This window comes from Schistocerca piceifrons, chromosome 1 (genome assembly GCF_021461385.2).
Source record: "Schistocerca piceifrons isolate TAMUIC-IGC-003096 chromosome 1, iqSchPice1.1, whole genome shotgun sequence".
NCBI classification, from domain to species: Eukaryota; Metazoa; Arthropoda; class Insecta; order Orthoptera; family Acrididae; genus Schistocerca; species Schistocerca piceifrons.
The window spans coordinates 174,724,755-174,746,934 of NC_060138.1; the positions used below are offsets into that span (position 1 = coordinate 174,724,755).

Below are 22,180 nucleotides of genomic sequence, written 5' to 3' on the forward strand. Positions count from 1 at the left end.
GAGGAATGACTAAAATTCTATGTACAACAACAACAACAACAACTACTACTACTACTACTACTACTACTAATAATAATAATAATAATAATAATAATAATAATAATAATAATAATAATAATGGTAATGCAACACTTAGTTACTTACCGTCAGCATCTTCCACAGCATATGTTCCATTTTGCACAGGAAGCCTGACATAGTAGGATGTTACTTGGCTTAAAGGATTATACACAGTCACCACAAAATTCTCAGAGGTCTCAGATATTTCGCACTGACTTATGTTGCTCAGGAGGCATGATGAGAATGAAAGTGTGGAATTGCCACCTGAAGAGATCTTTCTGTAAATGGAAATAGCATATTATTTATTTGCCAAAAATATTTCCATTTCTTGTTTACTATCATAATAAAAGTATAAACTGTTCTGTTTTCACCATAATGTAATTTTTTACATATTTGTTCTCCCAAGAGTGAAGACATTCTAACAGAAGTGTTACCTACTTCAGTGCCCTGTCAACAATATTTCCGCAACCCTGAAATCCGTCATAAAGCATGCGATTATAGTCATCGGCCACATTCTGTTTTGCTGTCCCCGTGATGGCATCATGATGCTGAAGGACTCCCATGGTTTCTCGTAAATTATCTAAATCTTCACTGTAGGTGTCTTCAACATCTGCCAAGGCGTATAGTTGTTTGCAGACCTGCAGTAATTTTGTTTGCATTGTAAGAGGTATTTATTTCTCAAGATTGTGGGATATTTTGAAACTTTGAAATACGTTTTAAAATTTTCCTTCCAATCTACATTTTTACTTACCTGAAGGAAGTTATTTCCTCGTCTCTCAAAATATTTACTAGTGGCTCTAGAAGTGAAATATCCTGTCCAGTACTCATGAGAATCACTGGCATAAGGAAAGAAATCATCTTCTTTTAGTTCCCATGTTATATTTGCCTCATTAACAGCTTTCAAGTAACATGATGGTGTTGAGTACAATGCATTTAGTCTACCTCCATCTGCTTGCAAATCATTCACATACCTGGTAAACATATTATCAAATCATAAATATATTTCTCCACAGATGTTCATCATCAGTTTATTTACATTGGTGTTTTGTTACTGAGACATGGTGTTCCAGCCTCAGTAATAATCAAGTTCAGTTATTGTGTCTAATCATTTACATGTGAAAGTATTCCTGCAAATACATTCTATTTCTACCAACAGAAGCATAGCAGAATTTTCAGGGAAGAAATACTTTGGAAAAAACATATTAGTTCCTCAGACATATGTTAGGTAACTACTAGATTTGTCTTTACTGCTTAATTGCTACTTTTTACTCTATATTTACACAACTCCTCTGACAACTGACAAACATTAACAGTAATGTAAGCAACGTGATGTGTTGTGCCTAAACAGATTAAAATGTTTCCCAGTAGTTAAGTGCAGTAATATTTATGGGGTTGTGTTGTTTTGGGGGAGGAGACCTGACAGCGAGGTCATCGGTCTCATCGGATAAGGGAAGGATGGGGAAGGTAGTCACCCGTGCCCTTTGAAGGGACCATTCTGTCATTTGCCTGGAGCAATTTAGGGAAATCATGGAAAACCTAAATCAGGATGGCTGGACGTGGGATTGAACCATCATCCTCCCGAATGTGAGTCCAGTGTGCTAACCACTGCGCCACCTCACTCGGTTAATATTTATGATGAAACAACTGGTGCAGTATGCCAGTGAAAAGCCCTTGTGCACTGTCCATCATGAGCATTTCAAATTGTAGACTATATGTAATAAGAACTCACAGAAATGGAAATTCTATCACAGAGATAGATAAGATATTCACACCACAAAGTAAAGCCATTTGGATCATTTTTAAAAAGAGAGAAAAGAATCTTATTGAAATTGTTTTAAGGACCTTAATATTTCAGCTTCTCCTTCAGTATATGTGTATATTTAAGACTAGTGTGGTTGCCTTATAAGATCCCACAAATACTGGAGACCAATGTGATCATAGATACACACAACAACAGCTACCGGAAATAAATGAGGTGCCTTCCAAATAGACAGCAAAAAAAGGTGTCAGGCAACAGATAGGTTTCTGTCAACCTAAAATCTTAGTGCCCTGCCCCTTTTTTCCAACCTTTCCCTACCTTATCATCATTCTTCCTTGATGAAGGAAGTAACCTTTTCAAAGGACAGATATAGGTTCTTCTTGCTACATTTAACTGTGATTATTTGTAATTCTTGGAATTTAGTGTCCAGAAGAGAAGTATTCACCAGTCATTCTGTCTAGTAATTTTACAGTTCTGTAAAGTGAAATTTCCTTGTTGATAAAATAATCATTCACGTTATGAGATATTACTAGTAAAGTGTGATCTATTTGGTTTTAGAACAGTTTTTTAACCCTTTAGACATTTGATACACATTACCCCTTCAGCAGTGATGGTTATTCATCTCTAATTGAGGCTACATTGTTTGATTTTTCTATTTGCTAGTGAGAACTTCATAAGAATACTACTCACTGTGAGGCTATTTCTCTTAGTATAGGTTTCTATCTTGCTTGTAAGAGAGATGGTAAAGCCAAGTTCCTCCTTCTGCATATAATATAAGACATCACTATGACATGTAATGCCAGTTGCAGAAGCTGACAGTGATGCTGACTATTGGTCAGACCTCAGGTGATGAATTTGGTGTTAGTCAGACAAGATCCCAGACTTGCTGGGTACAACCCTTGTGATACTCACTCTTTGGCAGTATTCGTGTAGCACATGGAGACAGAGGAATTCTATTTACCCCCTCCCAGATTCCAAGCTGTTAATTCCTGCCCCTGTTGTCCATGTTGAGCCTCTTCACCCAAATTATTAAGTATTATTTCCATCATTACACCATCTGCACCTCTCGTTTGCATATTGTAAACTTTTTCTGCTTATTATGAACTCTTGAGATTCAACACTTTTTTAATCTCTGTTTCAGTGAACTCTACTGCATTAATCACTTAGATTTTATTTAACACTAGTATGTGTATTCTACCATGGAGTTACCACTTACTTTATTAATTTGTCCAAGTTGACAAACCAAGCTGCAGCTTCTTGGTAATGGAAATCTCCTCCCATTGTGACAAGAATGTGGTCAGTCTTCTTATGTGATGCCTGTTCTTCTATATATGCAACAAAATCTGAGATCTGGCACAAACAAAATTAAGCAATTAAGTTTATGACTTTCTTAATATCAGCTCTAAGCTGAGACTTGCAGCAGTTAACAAAATCACTACACATAGCATAAAAATTACTGAAATTGACCCAAGTAACTAATAGCACACAGACATTGTTTGGTATTGGTATTAATCATCTGCAGAGAAGTGACCAAAATATTATTAATAATGAACAGAAATAAAATAGTGTTCTCACAATCGGGAGCTTGTATTTGGTATTTGAACTGTTGTTGCCAAAAATCATGTAAAGGTACAGTACTATCCAGAAGAGTAACATCAATACATGAGAGAATATTTCATAAACTGCATGTTGGAAGAGCTACAGATAAATGTAAAGCTTAATAACACAGTGTTTGGCATATGGGAATGTGACTGAAAATGTTCTGTAACTGAAGATACACTATTGGGGAAGAAAAATGTTAGCTCTCTGCTATGGCAGCCAAACAGTTAGAGAGTATGATGGCTTCTGGCTCCCATGCATGATGGGAGTCATGTGGAATACTCTCTTTGAGGTGGTTCAAGAGTTCTGCTAATGGCTGATCTCCATTCCAGGGAATCAACAGCATGAAAGAGTACTTGGTTGTGGGCTGCAATTTGCTATGCAATGCATGCTGTATATGAATCAGTTCTGGAGATCTCACTGGCTTTTCCATTCAGTGTAATTGTGTTATATACATATCTTCACTTGTGAGGAAATCATTTGTCAGATCAACTCAATGGGGATAATTTAACATCCATGATCATCAAGTATGGAATGATGGCACAACTGAAAAGTTATATATTTGGTTGCAATATCTCATTGCTGTACTTCATGGCACTGCCAGTACTCCTTCAGTCACTGACTAGTTCATGTAATCTCCATGGATCAAACTATCAAACTAGTTTCATTTCCCAATGTCCCTGTACTTGCTACTACTACCCGGCCACACTTTACAGTAGCAAGAATAATTCTGACCAAAGCCATTGGAGAACTCTTCAAAAACTGTTAAATTTGTTGATAATACAAGTATACTGATGAAGGGCCCAAACACATCCAATCCAGATATAGCAAGTGGAATACTGGAACAGACTTACAACTGGTTCATAGCAAATAGCTTAATATCTTACCAAGCTTATGTCATAATTTTACAAAGAGACAGGATGGTTGACCAGAATTTATTTCTGGAAGGAGAAATTCCAGTTGTTGGGATAGACACACTTGAAAATGAAAAAAAAGAAGCTGCTCATAATTTTGAGAATAATAATTTCCTCCTTCAGGGAGGAAAGAGAAATGATTTATGGAATGTTAGGAAGGAGGATCAGGTCACTCAGAACCCGGGATGAGAGATTCCCACATGTTGTCAGGATGACAGGAAACAAAGATCAAACCCACTAAATTAAACTCTGTGTTTGGAATTTCAAAGCATTCAGGTGGATAACAAATTGAGGTGAAACCATCATGTGGAAAAGTTAACCAGAATGCTTGATTACGCCTGCACCACACTTATAAATCCCTCCCACTGCATTCACCTGCAGACAGGGCCATACCAAGGGAAGGGGCTGGTAAGAGAGACACAGGCACAGTGGAGGTGCAAAAGTTGACCAGAAAGAGGGTGGGGGAAGAGAGAAACAAGGGGAAAAGAGAGAGAAGGGGAAGAGAGAGAGAGAGAGAGAGAGAGAGAGAGAGAGAGAGAGAGAGAGAAAGAGAGAGAGAGGAAGGCAGGGAGGGAGGTAGAGAGAGATCATTGCCTACAAGGAGATACCTTTCCCTTGGCCCACTGCTGTAAACTCATGCTGTTGTCTCAGTGCCATTTCTACAGCGCCATTTCACCAAAGCAGCATAACAAAGAAACAACTACTAACAAAGAGATGTCTATTGCTTGTATGTTTTGTGTGGCAACAGTGTGCTCAGTTCACACAGCTACCACTTACACAGATTACTCCTTATCAGAAATGTAATTCTTGTTGCTGCATCGCTATGGTGTCACACAGTTCCATAGGTAGTGAGCAGGTCCTGAAGTAAATATGCAATTTGACTAGATGTTTACAATTTTTGTTGCTTTCTGCTTATTGAGGACTGGAGTGAGATGTGATAGAGGAAGCAAGCAGAGACAGTGGAGAGGATGTATAATTAACATGCCACTCAAGTTAGTACTTTTCTTGGACCCCAGCTTTGGCTGATATCATCTGCTATGTAAGTAAAAAAGGAATTCAAGAATAAGTTTTCTGTGGCTGATCAATAATATTATGGGAGTTGTCTGGTCATCATGCATTTGGTTAACTATACACTGTACATCTAAGTTGAAACGTCATGTAAACAGTCATATGCTCTTCCAGCTATAATCTGCATTGCTCTAGCATCTGGTGTTATAAGATCACTGGAAGTAGATCTTACTTATGTATTAGGTATTTTGTTGTTATTCTACACTCATCAAAAAATAATTTTGCATCACTTCAGTTCCAAGAGTTCCGGAACCTGTACAGAACATTGGAATTGAGATCAATATAAACATCATTTCCACCCTTTTTATTACTCATGAAAACCACACATTACATGTTGTACCACCATACAGAGGTGGTGGTCCAGATTGCTGTACACACCAATACCTCTAATACCCAGAAGCATGTCCTCTTGGATTGATACAAGCCTGTATTCATCATGGCACACTATCCACAAGTTCATCAAGGCACTGTTGGTCCAGATTGTCCCACTCCTCAATGGCGATTTGGTGTAGATCCCTCAGAGTGGTTGGTGGGTCACGTCAGCAATGAACAGCCCTTTTCAATCTATCCCAGGCATGTTCGTTAGGGTTCATGTTTGGAGAACATGCTAACCACTCTAGTCAAGCAATGTTGTTATCCTGAAGGAAGTCATTCACAAGGTGTGCATGATGGGGGTGCAAATTGTCCCACATGAAGAGGAGTGCCTCACCAATATGCTGCCGATATGGTTGCACTATCAGTTAGATGATGGCATTCATGTATCAGCCAGCCATTACGGTGCCTTCCATGACCACCAGCGGTGTACATCAACCCCACATAATACCACCCCAAAACAGCTGGGAACCTCCACCTTGCTGCACTTCCTGGACACTGTGTCTAAGGCATTCAGCCTGAGTGGGTTGCCTCCAAACACGTCTCCGATGATTGTCTGGTTGAAGGCACAAGTGACACTCATCAGTGAAGGGAATGAGATGCCAATCCTGAGTGGTCCATTTGGCATGTTGTTGGGCACATCTGTACTGTGTTGCATTGTGTCATGGTTGCAAAGATGGACCTTGCCATGGATGTCAGGAGTGAAATTGCACATCATCCAGCCTGTTGCGCACAGTTTGAGTCTTAACATGACATCCTGTGGCTGCATGAAAAGCATTATTCAACATGGTGTTGCTGCTGTCAGGGTTCCTCCGAGCCATAATCTGAAGGTAGCATTCATCCACTGCAGTATTAGTCCTTGGGCAGCCTGAGTGAAGCATGTCATCAACAGTTCCTGTCACTCTGTATCTCTTCCATGTTCGAACAACATTCAAGATGCCTGGACACTTCCCTTGTTGAGAGCCCTTCCTGGCAAAAAAGTAACAATGCTGGACATGATCGAACCATGGTACTGACCATCTAAGCATGACTGAAGTACAGACAACACAAGCCATGTACCTCCTTTCTGGGGAATGACTGGAACTGATCAGCTGTTGGATCCCCTCCGTCTAATAGGCGCTACTCATGCATGGTTGTTTACATCTTTGGGTGGGTTTAGTGACTCTCTGAACAGTCAAAGGGACTGTGTCTGTGATACAATATCCACAGTCAATGTCTATCTTCAGAAGTACTGAGAACCGGGATGATGCAAATATTTTTTTGATGTATGTAGAATGAATGACTAAAGTTTCTTTGCTATGCACTGTACTAAATGTTTAATCTGTATATTTCTTGTATCAAATCTCACTAGATTGTTGGTTTCACTGTGCTTCATTTTTATTCATCTTACTTACAAAATTATGAGATTTGCTTGATCTCTGTAGGGAAAATAGCAGAAAGGTAGTTTTATGGGAGCTTGGAGGAGATGGGCACAACTTTCACAGTTCTGCCAAGGACACAGGATTATGTCGGTACAGTGGATGTTAGTGTGGTTCTTGAAAGATGAGCCACTGCTTGTGCATAAAAACTTGTGGTTCCAGCACCATCTCATTTTTCACTTGAAGTCTGAGATCATCTGGATTAGTGATTTGGGCAACATTGTATAGGTTGTGGTGGCCCAGTTGTTTGGACTGCATGTTCTCACAATACTACTATCTCTGGGGTCATGACATCCTTATCTACAAAATCCCTGTGAGATCTGAGGTAGACCTATTGGTGCAGGTTGTGCAACAGATACTAGAGGACCTGGGATTGATGTTGTGTATGGAGGTATTGTATCTATACTGACATTGTTGATCATCAAATTGAACCCTACTTGTAAGTGAATCCATATAACAACCACCAGGAGTCAGAGTGTGTTGCAGTACTTTGCGTGTAGTGGGAAAATAGTATGTTTCTGGAAATGACCTCCTTTGCTAAAGTTAATTGTCTTGGATGCCACTACAAGGCCTCAAAGTCTACAAAGGGAATTTAGTTAAACCCTGTATACAGCAAAGTAACATAGAATAAGTTAATATGGATCTTTGTCAGTGTACGCTATTAAAAAATGTATGCATGTAGACTGGAATCATCAGTCAGGAAATCATGTTAACAATTGTTTTGTTATATAGATAAAGGAGATAGCTGCAGCTGAGTTGCATGTTTGATGTACATAATGAAACTGTAGTGTAAAATATATTTTTTGTCAGTTCACTTAAAAATGATTGTTTTGATTAATAGGACACTGCATTTTGTATCACTAAAGTCCCTAGGAATAATCTGTCAGCTTACCCTAGTTTTAACATTGTAATCAGGACTTTTCAGATCATCAATAATGGGCAAGTCATCACAGTTGATGTCAAAACAAAATCCACTTGGTGGATAGTAGGAGTTATTAAAAGTTGCTGCAAATAATCTGGATGATGTACCTGCAAGACACATTTTTTTAAATACACTACACCAAAGAAATCAACAGGTCATAATAAAGACACAAATTATAAATATATGATCTCTAAGTTTGTGTTAATCAGCTAAAAATGAGGTTAAGATGATAATACAAGACATTAATACAAAAGTGTGTTGATTGTAAAAGATATGCTTTTCATACCAAGATTAGCACTGCCTTGCCATATCATCTCTGTGTTCTTTGTCTTGTATCTCCTCTGACGGTCTTGATAGTCTGATCTAGCAAAGAAGACACCATCATACCCAAGCTGAGCAAAAATGGATGCCATCTCTCTGGAGTGTCCAAATGGATCAATCTGCCATCCTACATGGGGACGACCACATACCCCAAATGTGTCATTTAGTTTCCTGAAAATTTCACATTTTGTTACAGACCTGTAAGGGTTTGGGGGGTGGGGGGGAAAATGAAATATTCAAACAACTTTATGAAATGCCACTACCAAAGAGGCCATGGTGTAAATGCCATGGATAATAAAGCAGAAGCAGTAACATCTTGAGTAGCTTTTCATCCAGTACAAATGAACTAATTACACAGCCATATCGCAGAATCAATGTTTTCAGCATGAACAACATACCTGTTGCATACAAGCCTATTTACAGCAAAACATTGATGGATGTTATATTCTGTGGCCAAATGTTTTGACAATGTTGGCAGTATATTACTGAATATGATCAACGGCAATAATCATATTTTTTGCCAGTACCAGGTTTCTTGATACTCTGAAAGGAACAAACATACTGATTTCTTTGAGAGTAAATTTTTGTTATTTAGGGGAGTTCATGCTGACTTTAAATTTCCTGGCAAATAAAAACTGTGTGTTGGAGCAGGACAGGTTCAAGTTCTGGTCTGGCACACAGTTTTGAATATCAAAAATTCATGCTGATTCCTGTTTATTGTTCCCTGTCCTTTGGTTTCCATTCTCGCTAATATCTCATAGATCTCTCTCTCAAAGTTGTGTACCAAATGTGTACTATATTGTCAGATTTCAGCACTCTTCTTTCTCCTCTTTCCTCCCCATCTCTCTCAACATTGGGTACCAGAGGGGTGTTATATTTCCAGGTTATTATTCATCTATATCTATATCATACTCCACAAGCAGGCAGAGAGTACTTTTGGTACCACTAACTGACCCCCTCCCTCCCCCTCCTTTCTTGATCCTCTCACAAATGACGTGTGGGAAGAATGGTTATCAGTAAGCCTTTGTATTAGCTCTGACTTCTCAAATTTTCTTGATGTGGTCATTTTGCAAGGTGTATCTGGGAGGAAGTAATGTGTTGTGCGACTCAGCTCGGAAAGTGCTCTCTCAAAATTTCAATAGTAAACATCTTTGGGATGTATAACACATCTCTTGTAACAGCTGTCACTGAGTTTGTTGGGCATGTAATGCTCTTGTGCCCCCTAAATGATCCTGTGACAGAACACATTGCTGTTCATTGGATTTTCTCTCTCCCTTCTATCAGTCCTACCTGCTAAGGATACCAGATTGATGAGCAGTTCTCAAGAATCAGTTGAACAAGTATATTGTAAGCCACTTTCTTCATGGATGAGTTGCATTTTCTTAAGATACCTCCTATGATCTCACCCTGGCATCTGCTTTTCCTACTATTTATTTTTTGTGGTTGTTACACTTACTCCTAGACATTTTATAGTATATGCTGTTTCCAACAATCTGTCATCAATAGGGTAGTTGTAGAACTTTTTTTCCCTCCAAGCTTTGAACTGACTAAACTAACCAGTTAAAGAGGAATCTACAATCAAACACAGAATCTGAAACATTTCACATAATTAATATATATGAATCATTGTCAAAGAGGAAAGAAGTAAAAAATGATAGAAAAAAATCCTAGAATCGACAAAATTTAATCTTGAACCTTGCAGACAAACACTTACCATTTATACTCTGAGAATATTGTGATAAGGTAAACAGCATTAGATTTTTGTCTATTTGTGCTGAAGATGTTAATATCAGAATAAGTTAGTCAACACAATGAAAAATCAGTACTTTTGAAAGGTCAAAATTATCTGTCAATTTATCATCTACCACAGCAACAACATTCCGGCATTCAACCTCTATTATGAAACACAGAACTTTGAATATCTGCATCATAGTATCAGCCATAAGTCAATAATACAAGTCTGCTGTCTACAAATCATGGTTCATAGATACCATAACAGTGGTTCCTAGTCCACTATATACTGTAGGTCGATCTATAACTGAGTGAGTCAGTCTGTTTGAATGTGGATGGAAAGTAGTGGCATAACATATCGAATTGGACTATGCCCAGCAAAACACTGTGGTATTCAAACCAATCTTTGTGTTGATAACAGCCCCACTTTTATGCCCCAAAAACAGAAGCCACACTGCATTTTTGGTGACATATATGAGAGTTGTATCAATCCAAACAATGCGCAACACTCTCCACACAATCAATTTGGCTTCTGTTCATTCATTATAAACAGTAGTACAAGACCCCCACCCCCACTGCCTCAGTGTCACGGTGCACAAAGAAGGCATGCAAGGAAATATCTGAAATGGAATATCGGCCAATGGAGTTGAGTGCTCTTCACCAACAAATGCAGGATTTGGCTGGTGCCTGCTGACCATCACATAAGATCATGGAGGCAACTCAGTACCAGTGCATGTTGTAAACATACAAGGCTGTGTGTTTAGCAGAGAAGTGAATCAAACATACTGCCCAGCTCTACAGTTAAAATTTTAGTGATGACTATGTCATTCCATAGGATAATATATAAGCACACTATCCCCCACCTTGCATACCTTCCTCCATGAGGTAGGAATTGACAGAATGGAATGTCTTGTGGCATCTGCTGAGATGAAACCAAATTGAGCATGCTTGATATCAGTTGAAACTCGCAGTGTGTCAATGCGAGAACATTCATCGTATACTGCACACTGAATTACCTCAGGAAGTCTGCAACCAAAGAGTGGGACATGCCTGAGTGTCAATCACGCACTGGACAGATGCTAAGGAGCGTGTTATAATGGAAGGGGCATAGCAACAAGATACTGAAAGTTACTGAGCAGGAGATTTTGATTTCACTGATATGTACTTTCAAACAAAGTGCATTTATATTTTGGTTATTTTTTGTTTTCATTTCACATTGACTTTATTTTTGTAGTTTTATAAGACTTATTCTTTCATTGAGTGCTCCACTTCAAAACTTTTTGAGCACTTTATGGATAATTTAAAAGGGAAAATAATTATGAAATTATTTTACTGAAGGTTTTGCTATATGTGCTATTAACAAGAATACAGAGTACCTACATTTGGATATTTCACAGAAAGGATGTCTGATGTAATAAGTTTTAAGCTCATTTTTAACACTTTGAGCTCCTTACTCCTTGCATAACATCTTTGACACCTTTTGATGTATCTTGGCATAAAAGCAAAGAGTTTCATTCTGAAATTTGGACAGGAGTACAATACCTTTTGACACTGTTTCTGTATATTGTTGTGTAGGTTGTAACCTCAGTTCATATTAAATTATTATCATTCTTCTTATTCAGGAATAAGTGTGTAGCAATAAAAAAGTACCACAAGTGTTGAAGAGGCTTTTTTTGTGATACTTCATTATTGATCTTATGCAGTGTTCAGAGGGCTGTATTATGAGATTCAATATTTATGTCTGTACCTACATTGTGATAGAGAATTATCCAATAAGACCACGAACAACAAAAGAATAAAAAATGTCCAAACATTTTGTATGCATACTAACACACTGAGAGATTCTTCTCAGTATATGTAGTTGTAGGCATTGTATGATATCCTTATATTCCTGAAGAGAGAGTGGTATTTCAAGGTGTAATCAGTGTCATTCATCAGACATCCAACAACTCCAGTTGTTTTATTATCCTTCTCTATTAGTGTTCTCAGTGGCTATGAGCCATTAGTTTCTTCTTTCCTTCACTCCCCACTTCTTATCTCACCATGTCTTTTGAGTCCCACTTTTTATCATATTACTCATCTTTTCACCTCTGTGTTCATCCTATGGCCAGTGTTCTTCACAGACACTGGTGAGCCAAAGCATTATGACCACCACAGCACTGCATGCCACCTAGTGGCATTGTGAGCAAGTGACATGGTAAGGGAATTATATGAGTGAAGCAGAGATGAATGGGGAATCATTCTAGCATTGGTAACAGGCTCCAAATGGGGAACTCCAGTGACATAAGTGACTTTGACAAATGCATTGTTATGCACCTGTGCATGGGAATGAGCATCAGTTGTTCCTGTGCTCCTGTAATGAGTATCTATAGAAAGTGGTTGAAGTATGGTGAAACCATAAGCAGGAGACAAAGTGTGTCATGCACAGCACCTCATTACAGAATGAAAAGGTCAAAGACTTTCCAGCTCTGTAAAAAAGAATAGGCAGTGATCTGTGTAGATCTTGTGACAGAGTACAATGCTGGTGCAGGCACAAATGTTTTAGAGCACATCATTCAGTGCACATAGTTGAACCAGGTTCAGTGCACATAGTGACATGGTCAGTTATGATTATAACAGGTAAAGATTGGACATGGAAACATGTCACCAGTTTGAATGAACTGCATTTCTTATTATATTGTGTCAATTGCCGTGTCAAAATGCGCTGTCTTCCAGACAAATGGCTACTCAAAACATACACTGTGCCATGGACGCAAGCCAGTGTGAACAGTATTATACTATGGGGGACATTATTCACCTATGCCTCCATGGGTCCCGTAATGGTAACCAGAGGCACCACGATGGCTGTGGACTACGTGAATGTTATTGCGAACCACCTGCATCCCTTCATGTTGACATCTTTCCCAATGCCTTTGGTATCTTCCAGTAGGGCAACTATGCATTTCAAAGGTCAGAATCAGATACAGTGGTTTGAGGAGCTTTATAGTGAACTGGATGTCCTGCCCACCAAATTTGCCTGATATTAACCAAAGAGAACCAAGTGGTTTGCTATTGGGTGCCAGCTCCACAAATACAGGCCACCAAATTATAATGCACAGGGAATGCAGAACCATTTTGCAGACATCTGGTGCAATACACATCTGCAAAACTAGCAAGGCACTGCTGAACACATGCTATGATGAATTACTGCTTTATTATGTTCAAAAAGGTAGACAGATAGTCTTCCCACCAAGAATAAATCCCTGGCAGTACTGGCAAACAAACCAGGGTCCTCAGCATGGCAGTCAGGTGCACTCAGTACTCAGCTAATGAGGTGAACTTTGGATTAATACAGTAGCAGCCAGTTCTTAAAAGTACTACCTTCTTATTTGAAGTACCTAATATTTACTAATAGTACTTCATTAATTTCTATTTGCTTAGTTTATCAAAACAAAAGTAAACTGAATGTGGAAAGAATAACTCACTTTATTTTTACTTAAAATGTTTCATAAAGGGACTGTTGGAAAAAAATCATTAAAGATCTTGTGAGTTTCATTCTGGTACTAAAAGCTAAAATCACATTTTTTTCAAAATTAAATTTATTAATTGTTTCAAGTCTAATGAATATAATTATTTTCAAAATTTGTCCCTTTAAGACTGGTGGCTGATATTAGAAGGCAGAATTATTTATTTTTAAAAGGAAACTTGTCAAGGTGAGTTGGCATTGGTTCCTGGCTCAGTGGTGAACAATGGCATTGTGTTTTACTGATTTACATTAATTGTTAAAATGATGTAAGGAGTATTAAACTTTGTTCGCGGGTAGAATAACCCCTAGTTTTTAAGTAAATGCTCCAGAATCAGTATGATAGCTTAAATTACATTCAAACAGTTTTATGTGCAGTTACAACTGTAAGAGAGTTCGATTTAAGTCAAAATATTTCTCAAAATGTAAATCTTTTTCTTAGCAAATATGTAGTCACATGCTACGAAAGCCATTCAATGTTGTGGAAAGGTCACACAGTTTTGCCTGTAAGTGCTGTATATGTGGTCACATGCTAGCCACTTCTGCCTCCAACACAATACCTGCGACCAGCAGATACTCTGGCTCTAGGTTTCTCCCCCAATTGGGACAGCACACACTGACCAATGCAAGCACACCACCAGTTTGTCAACAGTACAGCCTACAAATACAGCCACACGTGTTGGCAAGCCAGTCCTCAATAGGTGCCACTAGAAGTGCCAATCTTGCCACAGGCAGTGCGTGCACCAGTGACAGTGGCTCTGCTGTCACTCCACTAGATTATGCATGTGGGTCGTATGTGCACCAAGCACGACATGGATACTTTTCCACCTGCTGCCTATATAAGGCACTGCTCATAAGCAGGTAGCACACAAACTCACACTTATGCTCATGCTCCAGGCTTATGCTAGTCAAGCCTAGCAGAACTGACACCAGCCGTTCCTTTGGAGCCTTTGCCTGCCTGTCACTGATTGTCCCCAAACTCAGCATCTTAGCAGCCATACATGGAATGCACACAATGAAATCTGCACTGATCTGCCAGCCATCACACTTGAAGCCTTCACCTCCTCTGATGCTGGCCTTCCCCACTTTCATTGTCTGTGAAACTATATCCTTGTACATAAAACTGCATCTAGCAGATACTGTCATGATAGACTATTGTCATAACCTGTGTTGTGACCATATCATGACAGACTCCTGGCTTCGACACACAAATCCTGGATTGGGAGGATCATTTTCAGTCATATTGATAAGAATCTATATTGTGTTCATTCTTGTTATTTATGTGCTGTGTTAATGAAGTGTCATTTACATGCTGCTCGTGAACTCATCATTTATTGTGTGCAGCTTACCACAGTCTGTGATGTGCTGCAGCCAGAGGAGTTGTACTGCCAGACTGCTGTCCTGCCCCCAGTTGTGCCCAGTGCTACCCTGCTCCTCTGTTGCTTCACCAAGAAGATGCAGCCATGGCCAATCTTCCTCATGAGGTTGGCACAGACAAAGACACATCAGTTGGTGACAAGGATACAGCTCCATTCACATTGCAGCAAACCTTGTCTGCTGCTCTCCTCTGGGTGCGAGCCCAATGCTGCTTCTGCCAACCTGATCCTTCACCAAGAAGATGCACCTGAGGTATGTGGGTATTGTGCCACACCAGTTGGCAATGAGTTTCTCATTTATTTCCCATCAGCTATGTCTGACACTGCCCCCGTGCTCATGCATTCATGAAGAATATGCAACCACAGCCAGCCTTCTTGACACATTACCAGCATTCATCTGGCACCTGGCAACTCCCACCTTGCGGCTGCACCTGATGCCGCTTCCACCACTTCACGCCTTTACCTAGAGGATGCAGCTTCCCTTATGATGGTGCACAATACATCAGTTGGCAGCAAGCATACAGTCTGCATTCCCAATGCAGTCATCACAGCAACCAGACACACGCACCATCATCTCCTGCCCAGACACCACCTTCCACCGGCTGAGCCTGACACTGGCTCTGCCACTTCATGCCTTTGCCAAGAAGATGTCATTGTGACCTGCCTCCCTGATGAGGGTGGTGCAATACTTTGTGCCCTCCTCAATGCCACCACAATCCTACATTACTATTCTTATTTCTGTCTTCTCTCTAGTTTCCTTTCCAGTCACATCCAGATTGTCCACACTCTGCAGTAGCCTGCTTTGTAACTTGGGATCCTGAATTCCATGGACATGATCATAGCTGTTATGAGCTCTCCACACCCTTGGATATCTTACGTTGTCCAGGGAGACGTGCTGCTTCCCTGTGGATACTTTTTGGCACTGCCCTTCATCATCGGCACCACCATCTCCCTCCATGAGGGGAGGTATGTGGGATCTGTGGCCAATCTCAAGATGAATTTGCCATCTTTCTTTTAAGCAGGAATGGATGCTATGTACATGGCCTTGTACAATTCTGACTCTGGCACAACACCTGCAACCAGTGGGTAGTCTTGCTCTAGGCACTCCTCCACCAGAGACAGGTTTGTTAACAGTACAGCCAACAAATACAAGCATATCTAGAATGAGATTTTCACTCTGCAGCAGAGTGTGTGCTGATATGAAACTTCTTGGCAGATCAAAACTGTGTGCCGGACCGAGACTCGAACTCGGGACCTATGTCTAGGCAAAGGTCCCGAGTTCGAGTCTCGGTCTGGCACACAGTTTTTATCTGCCAAGAAGTTTCATATCAGTTCACACTCCGCTACAGAGTGAAAATCTCATTCTGGAAACATCCCCCAGGCTGTGGCTAAGCTATGTCTCTGCAATATCCTTTCTTTCAGGAGTGCTAGTTCTGCAAGATTCGCAGGAGAGCTTCTGTAAAGTTTGGAAGGTAGGAGACAAGGTACTGGCAGAAGTAAAGCTGTGAGGATGGGGCATGAGTCATGCTCGGGTAGCTCAGTTGGTAGAGCACTTGCCCGTGATAGGCAAGGTCCCGAGTTTGAGTCTCAGTCCGGCACACAATTTTGATCTGCCAGGCAGTTTCACAAGCATATCTGTTGGCAAGCCACTCTCCAGCACGCACGAGCAGAGCTGCCAACCTTGCCACAAGCAGCTCATACACTGATAACATCAGTGCTGCAGTTGTGGCACTAGATTACATCCGTGTATCACTTGTGCACCAGACACAATGTGGATACTCTTCTGTCTGCTGCTCAGCCACAAGAAGGCGGCACACAAACTCATGCTTCTGCTCATGCTCCAGACTTGCACCAGGTGTGCCTGGTGGCCCATTAGTCAGAGCTCATGTCAGCCAATCTGGAAGCTATCACTTTTAGAGCCTTCACATGTCTAACACTGGCCTTCCCTGGAGTCACCATCTCAGTGGTCATTGATGGAAGATATACAACAGGATCCACACTGATCTGCCAGCCATCTTCCTCATAGTCTTTGCCCCTCTGATGCTGACCTTCCCAGACTGTAATGGCCCTGGAAATTGTGTTCTTCTATGTGGACCCATCCTAGCAGTTACCATCATGACTTACATCACAACAGACTGTCATCACAATCTATATGTCACAACATTGTCATGACACAGGTCAGAACAGGCTCTTGTCTTCACTATATACAGCCTTTATCAGGAAGATCCTGTAAAGTTATATCAGTCAGAATCTACATTATGTTGACTCTTGTTCTTATATGCTGCATTAATAAAGTGTCATTTTCACTACTTGGGACCTCATCATTTGTTATGTGCATATTACCAATCAGGGCACATCAGTAATGAAAGATAATAAACATGCACTATAATTACAAATAGAGACATGAAGGGTCAGTCTAAGTTCTGCGTTTGAAAAAATATGGGTTAGAATTCAGAATTTTGATACTAATGTGATAGAAATAATAGCTGAAAGCAAAACTGGAGACAGTGTTGTGCATCCTTGACACTGAATGAAATTTAAGTACTCTGACAAACATGATTTAACTAAAGAAGTTAAAGCACTGGTGACATTTAACATTCCACAAGCACTGCTGCCATACATAAATACTAATATCTTGTGTCATTATATCATCATCTTCACAGCACATGTTGTTAATTGACAAGAATCAGGTATGACTGACAAGAGAGCAGATTAAAAAAGAGCCACTGATTGTTAAACAGGTAAATTTGGATCTGTCCAATGGTACACCACTTAGTAAGTGAACAGGGCTGGGTGTATCTGGACAGTTTTTTACCACTCGCTTTACTGTATCATCTTCACTAAACCTTTTTACTAAGCTACTCAACTACATAATTTTGTCCAAACATATTTGGTTACTACATCTTTCAATTCTGGACTAAGAAACTGGTCCAGTGTGAACCAAATTTGTCCATCACAATGCAGCTTAACTGACATACAATAAGGTTCCATCTGCTTTTAAGTTATGCTATAAACACCACATTGTGATAATGTGTGATTGTGTCTTTTTGATTAAATAATATCCTATCCTTATCACTGTTATAAAATGGGGGTCTGTATTTTAGGTCTTTCAATTTCTTTCAAGTCTCTCATTTTTGGTAACATGTGGGATTGTGCTCCATTGTTTCTCACAACTTATTGGTTTGCAAGAATATTGAGAATGTATTATTCCATGCCTTGTCTTTTGTCTAGGACATTATCAATCAGTTCAGAGTTGTAACTAATCCTGAAAGTGTTATGCCTTATCATCCATATAGTGGTTGATAGGCTGATTCAAATAATGGAACATATATTGAAAAGAAAACTGCATGTATGTTTCTCAGTATGTCTTGGGAGGTTGCATGGATTACAATCTTTATAGTTTTTTTGTAAATGACAAATCACTGTTTGCATTCCCAGAATTAATCTTTCACTCTGATCTTTTGAAGCTTCCTGATACATTAAAACTGTGTACCATACTGGGACTCACACTTGGAGCTCAGCCTTTCATGGGCAGTTTTCTTGGGGATCAATCTATCCAGGCACGACTAATTATCCACACTGACAGCTTCAATTCTACCAGTACCACATTTTACAGGCACTCACCTGCCTCAATATCTTGCTGGACTCTCACACCTGGGAAGAATGATGTTGCAGAGAAATTGCTTAACCATGGGCTCAGGAATAAACTTTGCCTTGATAATTCAGCCAGTAAGAGCATGGCTTGTGAAAAATATGGTTCTGGGTTCAAGTATTGGTCTAGTACACAATTTTAATCTGACAGGAAGTTTCACTTTTTGTGTTTCCTAGTGTTTATATTAAGTCCCAAGAAACTTGCATAAGATGTTATGTTCAGAGTTTATGTGTTCAAAGAATGTATTTAACATCTGTTGTATCTCCACCAACAGTGGTGCACAGTATTATCCTCAGAATGCCTCACAACAGGCAGTAACAGCATGGCATCACACATATAGTATATAGTATGGTCAATCGCTTCCTTGGTGACTCTCATACCAGGAATTACTTTGTGCTTCCACACAAGACACTCGAATATGCTATTCATGTCTACTACCACAAGAGTACTGAAACTTACAACTATCTGATGCATCCTCCAGTAGTTCATAGGGTGACATTCATATATCAAGCACTTGATTTAACTGACCACATGCCGACACTCTGCCAATTCTCATCAGCTCCTGCAGCTTCAGTTCAACAGTTCTACAGTTGCCTACAGTGGTGAACAGTTCCAGCAGTTAGACAAGTATCAAACACACACAGGGATAATCAAAATGTTTATCTATTGCAACACTGAATTTCAGTTCTGTAAACTGTTGCCTACACTGAACCTCAGAAAGATTAGTTGGCAATCATCTGCTGTTTTAGGTTAGATTAGGTTCAGAATTTTACATCAGTACCATGCATTTCTGCAAGCAAAAACTGAGTATATTTTGGTGCACATAATTTTAATAAATGATTGATTTTGTTACTCATGTGTTTCCACAGTTATTCTGTTTCAGATCAATTCCTCAGTGATACACTTATGTCATCATACTAGTTGGGCACTATGCTATGGCCACAGAACGCTGTAGCACTGGGTTCACTTCCTGCTACCTTTATGTCACCGTAGGTGAAGACAACAATGTTGAAGTTGTACCCATCCACAAACACAGCACATCATAGACATTTGTAATCCAATATTATGTTTTTTTATTTGAGAAGCTTTTTATGTACACAATAATTGTTATAAATTTGAAGAGTTGAATGTTATTCATCTTCTGCATGTGTCTGTATCTTGTGTTTCAGTACTTACTCATTCTACATTTATTTTATTCTACTTCAAGTTGACACTCAACTGCTTGATTTACTATTTGGCTTTTCATAAGTAATCTCTTGTTCTTCTCAGGAACTTTTTTCTCATTTTTCTTTTTTAGGTACCCAGCATTCACTTCCAATAAGTAGTTCTGGAGGAGCAACAGTTATATAAAAATTTAGCCTTGTTTCTTCTTCAGTTTTATTTTTTAACATGTTTTCATTGTGCCACATGCACTCACAAGTAAAATGATTTGTACATATTTATCTTTATTATATTTTGCGCCACTTTGACAGCCCAAATAGTTAAGGAATGATCACTTTCCTAATCATATTGTCTGCAATCAGTCTTGTACAAACTGGATCTTTACCCCTGCCTGAGTTTTAGGGTATTCAGCATCATATTGCTTACATATATGTGTCAAACAGTAAATTGCATGCATAAGTAACTTTCTGTATGTTGCTGTATTAAGACACTTTGTGAATACAGTAAAATATTTAAGGTTACATCATAAAGCCAAGCAGGAATGATAGAGAAGAGATGGCTGTGAAAAGACGTCAGCTAATCACACGCTGACCAACCCTCTCGAGGATGGTAATGTGAAGAGGACATCAACTGGTGATGCCCCAGTTCAGTAGCAGCTTCAAGACTAGTGACTTGTATAGCAAAGTCAGCTCTATTTACATCACTTGCACACTCCTTGTAACACAGACTTAGAACTGTTTATACTGAAGAAGTCTGATTATTTTGTATGTCGCCTTTTGCTTGCGACACATCTGTCTAATTGCAAAGTTAAGTATTGTATCTTTTCATTTTGTAATAAAACTCATTAATAAGATTTGTTTGAGTGTTTGTCTAGCAAACCAAGAACAGAGGTTTCTTAGACACCGCCTATTTGAGAATGAGCATGGAGACAATATTTAAAATACTGTCTTTTGATGTTTTCATACATTCATGTATGCATTGGATCCCATTGTGGATAATTTTAGTCATATAGATATTTAATAAAGAATGTAAGTGCCTTTGGACACCTTTTCCATAGCCTTTTATTGTTTAACATTTTATCAGACTTTGTTTTACCAGCATCTGCTTTTTTTTCAAATTTTTATTTGTGTGTTGCATGGCGTTTGTTAACTTTCTGAGGTAGCCATTATTTCCCTTCACTGTCCAAAGTTTATTTCTGCTTATGTGATCAAATACTTTCACAAAGGCTATTGAATGGAAATAATTTTGTTTTAAACATGTTTGAGTAGTAGAGGTTATGTCATGTAATTACATCAAAAAATTCACAATATAACAGAAAATAGCTGTATGCAGTACCAAAACAAATGGAAATAAAAAAAAATAATGTGAAAGACAAGTAGTAGTCTATTTAAAATACCTGAGACCCCATGTAAATTGATCAATGGTTGACTGATAATGTGTAGCTGCCTCATCATTCATACTCCAGGCACCGCCAATAATTTCCAGCTGTCCTGAGTTAATGAAGTCTATCATTAACTGTCGCTTAGCCTCATTATGATCTAACCACCATTTCCACAGGAAAGCTGTCTCAACATAAATGAACCTAGAATTTGAAGTTAACAGTTTTCATTTAGAAGCAGTACAGCTGTAATTTTTTATATTATAAATATACAAATAATTGCAAATGGAGCTATTAAAATTATGACTGTGCAGTTTTGTGGCAGTGGCATTATTAACTTAAACAATCAATAACATCTTGCCAGACACCTCTATAAAGCGGTTATTTTTAAGAATCACTAAGCACTCATAATACCTGTAAGTGTAAACTTCTGGAGCCGTTATCACAGCCAATAAATTTCTTCTTGGCCTGTGACCACATTGTCAATGTGTAAAACTTCCAACATTTCAGCCACTTGCAATAGTGGCCAAAATATTGGAAGTTTTACACATTGACAATGCAGTCACAGGTCCAGAAGAATTTTATTGACTGAGTCATAATTCATCCTTGTAAACCCTCCTACATACTATTCCTTCTACTTTTCACTTGATTCTGAATGACAGAAGAAGCTCATCATGATTAAGTCTCTACATCTTTATTTATTTATTTGGCCCATATTACACAGTGTTTACAGATGCTGAAAATTATATTAATACTCACATCGGGTAGATTATGGTTTACAACACACCGCAACAGATTCATATAAGATTTGTTTTACTCAGTAGTTCATGTGTTTACTTAATCAGAACCATCTCTTTTACTGATATAGGCATTTTTTTATAGAGTGAAACTAGTGACATAACAAATAAGACTTCATGGCTTTATAAAATTGCATAACACCTACGATAGAC

At 39.0% G+C, this 22,180-nt stretch overlaps 1 protein-coding gene across 1 annotated transcript in view; it reads right to left on the reverse strand.

Annotated features, from left to right (window-relative positions):
* Positions 1-22,180, reverse strand: part of LOC124783390 (lysosomal alpha-mannosidase-like) — a 99,064-nt gene that overhangs the window by 55,445 nt on the left and 21,439 nt on the right. Inside the window, exons 4-10 of the mRNA XM_047254017.1 lie at positions 21,249-21,434; positions 8,396-8,601; positions 8,080-8,216; positions 3,033-3,166; positions 809-1,028; positions 496-695; positions 145-335 (exon numbers count right to left, since the gene is read on the reverse strand). Of these exons, the coding sequence (XP_047109973.1) occupies positions 145-335; positions 496-695; positions 809-1,028; positions 3,033-3,166; positions 8,080-8,216; positions 8,396-8,601; positions 21,249-21,434 (1,274 nt within the window). The remainder of the gene's footprint in view (positions 1-144; positions 336-495; positions 696-808; positions 1,029-3,032; positions 3,167-8,079; positions 8,217-8,395; positions 8,602-21,248; positions 21,435-22,180) is intronic.